Source organism: Lissotriton helveticus, chromosome 1_1, assembly GCF_964261635.1.
Source record: "Lissotriton helveticus chromosome 1_1, aLisHel1.1, whole genome shotgun sequence".
Classification (NCBI taxonomy): domain Eukaryota; kingdom Metazoa; phylum Chordata; class Amphibia; order Caudata; family Salamandridae; genus Lissotriton; species Lissotriton helveticus.
This window is the reverse complement of record NC_136057.1, coordinates 411,578,209-411,590,268: the sequence shown is the minus strand read 5'-3', so window position 1 is coordinate 411,590,268 and position 12,060 is coordinate 411,578,209. Positions and strand designations below refer to the sequence as shown.

At 42.9% G+C, this 12,060-nt stretch overlaps 1 protein-coding gene across 1 annotated transcript in view; it reads right to left on the bottom strand.

Annotated features, from left to right (window-relative positions):
* Nucleotides 1-12,060, bottom strand: part of FAR2 (fatty acyl-CoA reductase 2) — a 499,288-nt gene that overhangs the window by 56,258 nt on the left and 430,970 nt on the right. The window contains exon 9 of the mRNA XM_078673760.1: nucleotides 1,262-1,433. Within this exon, the coding sequence (XP_078529886.1) occupies nucleotides 1,262-1,433 (172 nt within the window). The remainder of the gene's footprint in view (nucleotides 1-1,261; nucleotides 1,434-12,060) is intronic.

Genomic DNA, 12,060 nt, shown 5'->3' with positions numbered 1-12,060 from the left:
TCATAGTGCATCACCTATAAGGCCTTACATGACTCAGATTCTAGTTACCTTAAACAATCTATCTCCTGGTATACATAGAATCGAGACCTACGATTAAAAAAATACATTGATGTTTTCTCACCCCAGATTTAAGAAAATCAAATGGGGGGCAGCTACTGTTCTTCTGAAGCCCTGGACTCTGGAACAGGCTGCCTATAAATATCAAAGAAGCTCCCACTTTATTGAGTTTTAGGAAACTTTTAAAAATCGTAGCTTTTCAATGCCTAGCCTCCCCTTGTTCCAGTTACACTGCAATACCCAACTTAGAGTCAAGACACCTTCGGATATTAATGCGCTACAGAAGTTTTATAACATAACATAACATGAGCTGAAAAGTTTTGCCTTTAAAGGCACATGCTGACTTATTGTCTTTGTCAATGCTTATTTGCATTTGCACTCCAACAGACTTTATTTAAAATGTTTAATTTACTGTTCTAAAATGTCCGACCTCCAAGATGGAATAGTAAATTAAAAATGCATAATGGCCACCAGGAAAGGAGGAAATACAGGACTAAAGAAAGTGAGGGATGGAGAATGCAGGTGGTCTATGAGGCGGGATGAAGAACAAATATTAACGTCCTCTAAATATTGTTTTAGTGCTTCCTGCTACCTCTCAACATAACCCCGTGGGCCTCCGGGGCAATACACCTCCATAACATAACCTCTGTATTAGTTTATCATTATGAAACTGACAAATCAGCAGATGTCCTAATGTCTTCTAAAGAGCCTGGATATCCTCTCTTTGGGGGAAAATGTAGGGCTAGCCATTGCTCGACACCTTTATCTGCACCAGGCCTCATTCAGAAGATGCGACCTTCAAACCCAGCAGTTTTTATCTCCTTGTCTAGAGTTTTTTTGTATCTTGTGAAACTGAGCTAAGATCCAGAAACAAGAGGATCCTGTTACTTTCCATTTCGGGAGAGATTGCGAAATAAATGTATTGTTTTTACAACGTTGTTGTCTAACAAATACTATTTTTAATAGATAAGTATAGTATTATGGAGATCTAATAACCAGGTATGCAAAAGGTGCAATCATAATTTCATTAAGGACTAAACTTTTGAAATAACTAAAGTTGGAGATCAAAACACAATGAATTGTTCCTGCAACAGAACTTTAACAAGGATGAACTTTAATAGATGCACCCAAAACATTGAAGTTCGGTCGCTTCAAGTCAGCCCTGGGTGGTATTAGCCAAGATACATGTTAGGCTGCTACTCACCTGGGTTTTCTTCCGGTCAACCGCAAGTAACAATCATACAGGAGCGCTGGGGCTTTGTGACTAACCGCAATCCAATACTGGTTCAACAAGTAGTTTGAAGTAATGTTAGCTTTGGGTCTCCTGAAGGCCTGCTCAAGTGGATTCCTCTTGAAGGAAGATATGACATGGTATTCTGCAATAAACCAGATGAAATGTACGAATTTAGTTAAATCTTTTTAATAACATAATTAAGATTAGCCACCTCTAAAATGCACTTCCCCTAAAAAAAATAGATTTCATCTGCAAGGGAACAATTAATTTCATGATAATTAAAGAGGTAATACCATTTTTTGCATGCTTTGCTTTTAAAAAAAAGATGTTTTTACTTTTATCATTTTAAATATCAACATAATCCGAATTCACCATGAGGTGTATTGTGAACTCGAAATCAACCTGCTGTCTGATGATGAGAACCGCATGCTCCTTTACTGATGTATATTTTCATATTTGTTTTCTTTTAAAACGTGAACATTAAATGAAAGCCTCAGCAAACCATTCTGGGGTTATTTCCCATGTGTATAAAAAGGGCCGAGTGCAGATAGAAATAAGTATTTCTAAAACGAAATATTTCATAAATCCAGTAGGATGCAGAGACAAATATATTTTTGGATTGGTTTTCGTAGCTAAACCAAGGCGCCTTGCATACACAAAAGTGGTAATACATTGCCATTCATGCCCTAGCATCCTGAGCACCATATTTTTTTGTCTTGAATTAGAAGAATATATGCTTGTGGGAATATCTGAGCGGGTGTTGTGAAGAAGGGAGCGCAAGAACTAAAACAACCAGAATCATAATGTATGAAGTTTTTCCTTACTTATTTTTATGCCCTTCCTTTTTTGTAGCCTGTCCAGGGAAATGTCATAGAATGAACATAAACAGGGAGGAAAAAAGACACCATATGCAGGAGCAGGAATGAAGCATACCTTTGCAAATGACATTTGGACAAAAAATATTTAGGCTTGGAAGATAGATCTAGGGAGAAATGCTTACAAAAGGCTCAAGGATTCACCCACGTGACTGCCATATATATTTTATTTATGGTCAGATTTCTCTAGAAAGTCTTAGATAAAGTTTTATATCTGGTGATGTAGGTAGAAAGTGTGTTACTAACGCACTAAAGTTGCTAAACCTCAGAGATGCAGGACAATAATATATCGGTCTGTGGTTGTATGACACCGCTGACCGCTCCCCCTGAAGTCTTCCCAAAAAGAAAGCATTTTTAAAGCAACACATCTCTTTTAATGGGTGTGGGCTGCTTGAAACAAATCTTCCTCATTTGGAAATGGAAGTCCAGGGTTGAAGGTCTGCTGTTCCTTGTAATCATCCATCTCTGCATTGGGAGAGGAGTTGACCTAACCGCTAGGGCGGTCGACCTTGAATCTGGGGAACTGGGTTTGAGTCTCGGCAATGACGCTGAACATCCTGTGATTCTGGGCAAATCTCTTAATCTCCCTGTGCCTAACAAAAAAAATAATGAATGTGTCCTCATGTAATGCATCTGGTGCTATGTAAAGCACTTTGATATCCGATTTGGGTCAAGTTTGCGCTATATAAAATTCTGTGAAATAAAAAAAAAATCACCCCAAAAAATCCCAGCCAACCACACTCACCAACCTTTCCCACAATGAGAGCAACTTCTGATCACTGATCACTATTCTGAGTTGCTTCCTAATAGAGTGATTGATCGGGGTATGCAAGAGTCAAGAAACTTAAACAGCGCCACTGAAGAACCCTAATACTGCCCCTGTGAGCAAGTAGAATTAAAGCCACAGGAGCAGCATCACAAAAAGTTTACCCCTGAAGTAGAAATAGCCAATTCCCTTTGCTCTTGTGAAAATAGAGGAGGAGGACAAAGAGAAAGAGAATGTAGTGAGCGAGAAAGAGAGAGAAAGTAGCAGTGGGAGAAGGGAGAGAATAAATGGCACAGTTGAGAAAAGAAAGAAGCTAAAAAAATGAGAGAAAGATAAAGACGAAGGAAAGAAGAGAGAGAAAGGAGGTACAGGGGAAGAAAATTATAAACACATAGTGAAAGAAATGAATAATGAGAAAGAAAATGAAAAAAGGAAGAATAAGGCAGAAGGAAAAAGACAGCAAAGGTAAGAAAAGAGGAGAGAATGGAAGGTGAAAAGGGAAAAGAAAGAGGGGATGAAAAACCTAACAAGGAAATAGAAGAGAGGAGAGAAATAAAGCTAAAATATAGAAAAAAAACATGAGGGATGGAAAGGAAGACGGAGAAAAAAGAGCCTCAGAAAAGTCAAAACTGATAGAAAGAAGATGAAGAAGAACAGTTTAGGGAAAAGCAGACAGAAAAAGAAGTATTCGGAGAAAGAGAAAGGAGGTGCAGCAAGAACGAGGCGAGAGAGGGAATTGAAATGAGAAAGAAGGAGGAAAGGACAGAAACAGGAGAAAAGGAGACGAATAGAGAAGGAATTTGCAAAGAGAAGGAAATAAGAGAAAAAGAGACAAGGAAAGAACAAAAGAAGAAAGAATGACAGATGAGAAAAAAGAAGGAAAGTGAGAGAAGTAGGGGAAGAAATGAGATAAGAAAGAAAACATAGAAGTTAGAATCCTAGCAAGAGAGAAGGATGGAAATACAGAGGAAGAAAGAAAAAAGAGAAGGAAGCACAAAGAAGAGAAAGAATGAAGTAGAATAAGGAAGAGATAGAGAAGGAAAGAAAGAAGGAGAAGCAACAAGAGTTTACAAGTTGTGTGAAAAGAAAAGAAGGAAAGAAAGTAAGAAAGAAAATTATTGTTCAGAAAAGGGTAGCATTCATCGTCCTGAATAGTCTGCTCCCATGGCCTAATAGAAATGGGTGCATTGTTTTGGAGCACACTGAATAAAATAGGCAGTACGCAAGTAAGCAAGCCAAGAGAAAGTAAAACTGCAAATGAAACAATGAATAACACAAAATTCAGTTAAGGAAGGCTATAAAATAAGTCTCATCCTGGTTTGTCCTTGAATTAGAGATGAACTCTAGTTCATTGACTGTGGGGTAGGTGAAACTAACTCTGTTGCAGCTACACTGCTGCAAATGTAAATCTGAAATCTTCCTAAAACCACAGAAGGTGCCATAAAACTCTATAACTAACTAGGCAACATCAAAGGACTTGACTTCTTAACAACATGCAGTGGGCGCAAAATGGTCTTTGAGCTAGAAAAGATGAACAGTGTAAGACGTGCCCCATATTTTTGCCTTCTGTTGCTGAACCTGTTTTTGTTGGCATTAGGACTCTTTACACTTTTTCTCTTCTAACAAGTGGTAAAGTGCCTGTGCTCTATCCCTAAAACATGGTACAACTGGCATGTACCTGATTGGTACATAAATGTACTTGTAAGTCCCCAGTACATGACACTAAATGTACCCAGGGCATGTAAATTAAATGCTACTAGTGGGCTGCAGCACTTGCTGTGCCACTCGCTAATGTAGCACTTTAAAACCATACCGTAGGCCTGCCACTGCCGGTTGTGCAGCTTGAAGTGTCATAAACCTTTTGCCAAGCCAAAACCTTCCTTTTCAATATTTATAAGTGAACATTAAGGTAGTCCCTTAAGATTAATAAGTCAGGGTGCATTGTATTTAAAAAGCAGGATACATGTACCTAATTTTAAACATGCCTTGGCAGTGAAAGTCTTTTTTCACTGTTGTAGGGCCTATCTCTCCCATTGACTAACACTGGGTTACCTTATTACAGTTAATAAGTGATATTTGTAGATTGGGAGAAGATAAAGATTTGCTGTTTACACTCAAGAGAATTTCAATTTAAAATCCTCTTGGGTGGTAAAGTTGGATTTTAAGTCCCAATTCTGAAAATGAAACTTTTAGAAAGTTGCCATTTTCTTGTACCCTCCAGTTGCGCCTTCTGCTAGTGTAATGGGTCACATGACATTGAATAGCTCTGCTGTTGGGGTTTGTGTATTGCTTTCTGACAGACTTTGGTGAGTTGGCGCTCCAGTAGGGGTCTGTTTTTAATCAATTTGTTTCAGTGCTTTTAATACTCACCTTGTGTTGCTGCTAGATTACATATTGCACTAGGCACTGGGCACTGGGCACTTTTCTTTCGCGCTGGTGTGCTCCGACCCCAGTACACCTCAGGTAACGCTGTTTGAGTGGAGGGCGGACACCCACGGCGCGACACCCCCCCCTGGCACGTCAGACACTGACGGCAGGTAGGCGTAAATGCATTTAAAAACATCTATGAGCCGGGCGCGCAGCGGGAGCGTCGCTGGCGCGCCGAAGGATCGCCAAAGGCAATCCCATCTGTGCCCGTCTGCGCTCGGTCTGGGTATAGGGCCAGCTCCCCTGGCCCTTTCTCCCTAAGGAGGAAATGCTATTCCAGAGATACTATCAACAACAAAAGAGAGCCTATAGATTGTGAATTGTTAAACGACAATGTCTAAAATGAGAAACAATAACACAGTGAAGATTTAGTTAAATAAGGAGGTCAAAAAACAAGGGTTATAGAAAAGAATAAAGATGTATTCTAAAAGGAACCCTCACTCACCCTAGTGGTGACATGCTTCATCATGGGGTTCGGTCATAGATGGGGCAGACTAACCCCACCTATGTGCTTCGACGCCTGCGAGTGCAGCGGAGCAGGTATGTGAAAAAAATTAATAAACGTGATCTGTGGTGGAAAAGTGTGAGTTAAAAGATCACAGCTGTGCCTCAACAATCTTTATTAAAGGCCAGTTGTTCACAATAAAAACAGTGAAGTTACTAGAATGTATATTAAAATCCTAGTGACTTAATGTGAATGGTCAACATGTTTCTGCTGGTAAATGTCGTTATGACTCAGCTTTCATCAGGACCGAAAAACAAATAAAGAGAAAAACGTCCTACGGGGGTCCACACACACTAAGGCGCGCCCACACCGTTAGGACTCCAATGAAATGACAGAAAAGGGGGTTAATACTCTCCTTTTCTTGACTCACGGTTTTACCCGTCTTCAATGTTCCTGCTAAACGTCAGGATATATTGGTGCTTCTGAAATCAGCATGCCTCATGGTATTGCAGAGGTAAGCATACTTTCACTCCTAGCTCCGTTGCGTGCCAGGAGACTCGCCGCCTGGAACCTAGTGTGTTCCTCTCTGCAATCCGGCCTTTGTGTGTGTGGACCCCCGTAGGACGTTTTCTCTTTATTTTTTTTTCGGCAGCAGCAAATCTGTCTCAAGCACGTCGCTCCTCGACGACACAAGCACTGGCGGAACTGCATTGGCTCCCAGTGACCCAAAGGATTAGGTTCAAATCCGTATGTATATTGTTCAAAGCACTCCATGGACAGGGACCTAAACTGTTTCAAGATAGATTCCAATGGTATGAGCCCACACGTAACCTGCGCTCATCCTCGGCCAGACTTGCCAGGATTCCCAGGATAAAGAAAGCAACTATGGGGGGGGGGGAGCTTTTGGTGTGGCAGCTGCCCACCTTTGGAATCGTCTTCCCCTGGAAATTAGAGGTACACAGAATTTAATGTAATTTCGTAAGAAAGTCAAGACGTGGCTTTTCCCCAAAATTTGACGCCTGATCTAGTTACCTGACTCCTCACACTACCGCCTTTCTTATGTCAGCTGCGTCCCTTATCAGTTCTCTCCTTATGTCTTAGCGCCAGGATGCCCGCAGGGTTGCAGTGCGCTCTATAAATGTTATAAATAAATATTAAATAAATAAATACACAAAGGGGGCTTAGGTGGGGCCAGGATGGGCCATCCTGACAGGATTACTGGGAGGGTCTGTACCCAGCCTCACTTACACTTCAACTGGCTTTTCCTACCGCACAAACAAAGGAATCAGACACCATGCCTTCTCTGCCTTTTGAAATTGTGATAGGGAAGAGAAAGAACTTTCCAGAACCAGATGTAGGGGAAAGACAGGGAGTCACCCACTCAAAAGCTGACGACAGGTGTAAATATTGGACCTCCAGATCAGCTCTTCAGAACACTCCTGGATCTCTGGACATTGCAGCAGAAGGGCTGACCTGCTGCTGAGGACTGTCTTCTGTCTGACCTTTATCCCATTCTAGCCTGAGTGACTCCAATAAAATATGGAAAGGTATGGAGAATTTTGACTATGTGCTTGTTGGAAGTTGGTTTATTACTATTGGTAAGCAGTTACCTACCACTAGTAATAAGGCCACAATCCCAATAAAAGGTCCAGTCAAGGTCTCCATAAATTATTCCCTTGCTCATCTTTTGGTAGCTGGCTGCGAGCAGGCAGGTTTAACTTAGGAGATATAGATAGGAGTGTAAAGCATTTAAAAACACCAATACATTAAATACGTAAAAAACTACACAAAATAAAAATGCAAAACCAATTTATAACAAAAGGAAATATTTTAATGATTAAAATGACATTAAAGCAACAAAAATCCATTTTAGTTAATCCGAGATATGAATTTTTAAAGAATAAACACTTTCTAGTGCCTAAAAGCCAAAAGAGCCACTTTGGGACATCTGCTCGTGCTTGACTGGGGCAAAGCCAAAGTTTCAGGCCATCCGCGATGGAGTGTGGGTCAGATACACTTAGCAGTAGGGCCCTTTTGGAAAGTATGAGCAAATATATATCTGCCACTGGCAAAAAAGGCCACTAACACAGTATAGGGCTCAGAATAGGTCTTAGAAAATGATTCCTATTCTCAACCCTTAGTAGCTTGGCTATGAGCAGGCAGGCTTACTTTCAAAGACAGGTATGTAAAGCATTTAAAACACCAATTCAGTAAATAATTAAGACAGCACAAAATAAAAACCTAACACCAATTTGTTAAAAATAGGAAATATTTTTATCTATTAAATGACACAAAAACAAATCCACTGTAGAGACCAGAGATACGCATTTTTAAAGATTAGTCACTTTCTAGTGATAAGAAACCAACAGTGCCCCTTTTGGTCATTTCATTGCCTCTGACAGGGACAGATTCACCTTTAGCAATTGTTCTGGAGGATCTCCCACCAGTCTTGTGCAGCCCCCTCCAGTAGGCTGGGTCCTGTTACAACTCCTCCTTGAAGTTCTTCTTGCGGGTCCCAAAGTATCGAATACACAATCCAAGGTTCTGAAATCTCCAAGAAGGTCCTTGGAAGTGTGAGATTTCAATTACCACAATTCACTTGGACAAAACCTTTACAAATCCACTAGTAGTACTCCAGGCTGGGGATTGTTTGGGGTGATGGTCCAGGTGAGCTCTGTTAACCTGTACCTTGCAGGGAGTCCACTCTTTAGTCCTTTTGAAGCAGGTTTGATCCACAGCAAAAGGTGCAATCTTCAGACTGCAGGCCTTTGGAAATGCACATCAAATTCTTCAGCATGGGCCCTTCTGTTTCAAAAGCAGCAGATCTAAGAGGCTCTGCCCTTCTCAGATACTTATTACAACTTCTCTGGGTCAAGCAGGAGGTAACGCCTATCCAATGGGCTGCAGGATTCTACCCAAAGGTCTGACCACTTCCTGCAGAGCTTGGCAAAATGCTAACCCAGAAACCTCTATTCTTCCAAAATTCAATATGTCATAATTTTCATCAGGGAGAGAAGAGCTGGCTAAACACATCCCTAGGGTGGCTAATTTCCATAGTCTCTCCCCTTGCATCTGCTCATTCCTTCCTTAATCCTAGCATCTGGCTGGAGGTGAACAGGGTAAGGTTATAAACACTGGGGTCCTCCCCTTCTCTCGAAGTCCATGGTTTACGACAACGACTCCTGCTCTGGCATTCCTGTACAACAGGACCCTGCCGTCCCAGCAGAGCTGTTCTACCCCAGGGGCTCGTTATCACCTCTCCAAAGAAGACTGGCTAATCCCCTTAACTCTGACCAATCAGGACAGACCACTTGAATTGGGACTTACAAACAAGAAAGTCTTATAACTTCTTGCACGTACACTTTGAGAAATTCAACAATATCATATTGTTGGATTTAAAAATACCATTATGGGAAGTCTTTGAATGGTACATTTATCCATCTCCTTTCAAGAGCTATTAGCTAATAACTTTCTGCCATGTTACCCTATATGGCAAGGGATTTGCAATGAGAAAAATTACTTGGGCCATTTTTCCATCACCAGGGCTTATACAAACATATTTGATAAGTATTCTACCTATATCTACAGGGCCCACACCCCTGGTATACCTAGGGGAGACTTTCGGGGTTCGGAATATGCAGAAATATTGCAGATCCTCTCTCCACAGTGCTCCTGCCACCAAAGTCGATTTTTGGCCCGCACTTTATCACAATGTGGGGAGTGAAATGTACACTTTCATTGGTATATACAACTCATTTTATAAGGGTCCACCTTATAGATACCTGACCCCTGGGACACCTAGAGGAGACTCTGGGGGTACCTAATATCCCCAAATATTGTAGGTTAACCATTTTATAGTGCCCCAAACACAAACATCGAGTTTCTGCACAATTTACCTTGGAAAAGCAGTCCTGTAGCACAGAGGCACTTTTAAACTGACCTCAGACTTTAGAAAGGGGGCTGCTGGTCTCTAAACTGCCATGCCATATTGTATACTAGGGACTGATAGGTAGTTTCAATCACCCTGCCCTATTGTACTAGGGCCCTATGGGGTAGGTCATGCCAATCACAGGGGTACCCCTACCCTTACTGTAGCCTAGTGTATGTAGGTGTTTATACTATATACTAAGAGCGTCATTAGGTTGGCGGGCGGATCGCCACCACCCGTATGGCGGTGGCGATCTGCCCGCCATAAACCACCACCCGCTCTCCATTTACCCCCGCCACATTACCATGGTGGGGGGGACCCCGGCGGACGTAAAGACCGTCCGCCGGTTTTGCGCCCAGTCGCAGAGTCGACCGGGCAGAAAAGGTGCTAACATGTCCATATTAGCATGTCTGCTGGGTTGTGCCTTTCACCACGGAAAGGCAGGCGTTTTTCGCCATTGGGGGTCTGTAGCGGGACCCTGGGATTCAGGGGGGTGGGGCTGCACATGGGGGGGTACCTATGGTACCCCCCTGCAGTCCCATGCACAACATGGCAGGCACCGCGTGGTGCCTGCCATGTTGTGCATTTAAGTGCACAGCATGCCTTCCTGGCATTGTGGCGGGCAGTGCTGACTGCACCTCCCACCACAGTGACAGGAATGCAGGATGCGCCCGCCACTGTGGCAGGCGCATCCTAATGTTCCCCATGGGACCCCCGCCCCTAGGGCGGGTAGTCCCTTTTTGCGATGGGATGGCGGGCGGACAAAGTCCGCCCGTCATCCTATTGACCCCATTAGTGTTTTCAGCATAGATCTGGCCCTGGGCCTGGTTAGGCAGAGCTCAGAGTCAGTCAGAGTCAGTTACCACCAGTACCAGTCAGCAAAAAGTTGGGGGGTGCCCAAGGCACAGGATGACTTTGCAACAGGCCCGGTCAAGTTTTTACCTTCTGACTTAGTCACTTTTTTAGAGCTTTTTCTCTATACCTCGAGCAATGCTCTTCTTCAGGCCAGGTTTCGGTTGGCAACGGCGGCTTGGCTCAGTGCAATTTACTTGGCCAACTCCTGAAAGTCTTATTTTGTCAACAATGAAAAGTTCTGGCGCTGCAGCGGAGCAAACCTGGATCTCAGGCCGGGTCACATTTCGAAGTCGCCGGCTTGCCTCTCACCGACGGGTCAGTCAGCTAATGAAACTTTTTGACAAAAAATCTCCAAAACTTCTAGATCCTCTTCCAGAAGGTCCTTTTGGGGTTCCAAAGTGTCCACAAAACTAGATTGAGAAGGTCTGAGATTATCTTTGGGATGTTGGGACTACGTCTTCAGAATGCACCTTGCCAAATCCTTACACATCTCCTGTATGCTGTCCAGGTGGGTCCTTTTTGGTTGAGATGATGCAGATGGAGCTCGTTTTACCTGTTGCCTTCAAGGAGTCCACTCCTTCTCTTCTTGAAGCATGGCAATGCCCGAAGGGCTGTAGTTCCAAAGGGTGCAGCAAGTGCAGTCATTCAGAGTGCAATCCTTTGGGGTGCAGACCAAGATTCCAGTAGGGCAGTCCTCCTTCTTGTACTTTCAGGCTGGAATCTGAGTTGCTGGGAAGCTCTCCCATTGTTATTCAGTGTTTCTGGTCAACAAAAAGAAGGGCACCCCTGATCAATGAGGTACGGGGTGACACCCAGAAGTATGACAATTTCCTCCAAAGTGGCATATTCTTGTCCCAGAATGCACTGTTCCTTTAAAATCTAAAATGGAGAAACTTTCTCCTGGACTTTAGGATCTGGCTAAGCTAACCTATTGGCATGGCTAGGTTTCCCTAACACTCCCTTCCAGCCTCTCTTCTTATTCAATCACTGGGGCTCCTGTCTGGCTGGGGGTGCAGGATGTGGGTGAGAGTTTTTGTCCTGTCCTAATTGTCATTTTTTTTCTTTGAAGACCAGTTTGGCTACTCCACCCCATCCTGCCTTTTGCTCTACAGCTTGCAGATCTCCTCCTACCAGATGCCCTTTTTCTCTATCCAGGCCACTTCACACAGCATCAGAGCAGTTTGGCTCAGCCTACCGAAGGCTGGCCAATCAGGAGAGTGTGCTGGAAGGCTCCATTTTAGCACAGCAGGAAAGCAAGTTCTATCATCTCTTTTCTGTGATAGTTATAATAAATCTAACCTTCGCAAGTTGTTGGATTTATAGTAACTATCATTTTGATACTTTGAAGTATGTTGTAGCTCACTAGCAACAGTTACACTTCAGTAAAGTATTCCCATGTTAGCCTATGGAGCAATTGTGCTACAATGTGGATAAACGACGGGGCATATTACCAAGAACACGTGATAAATATCG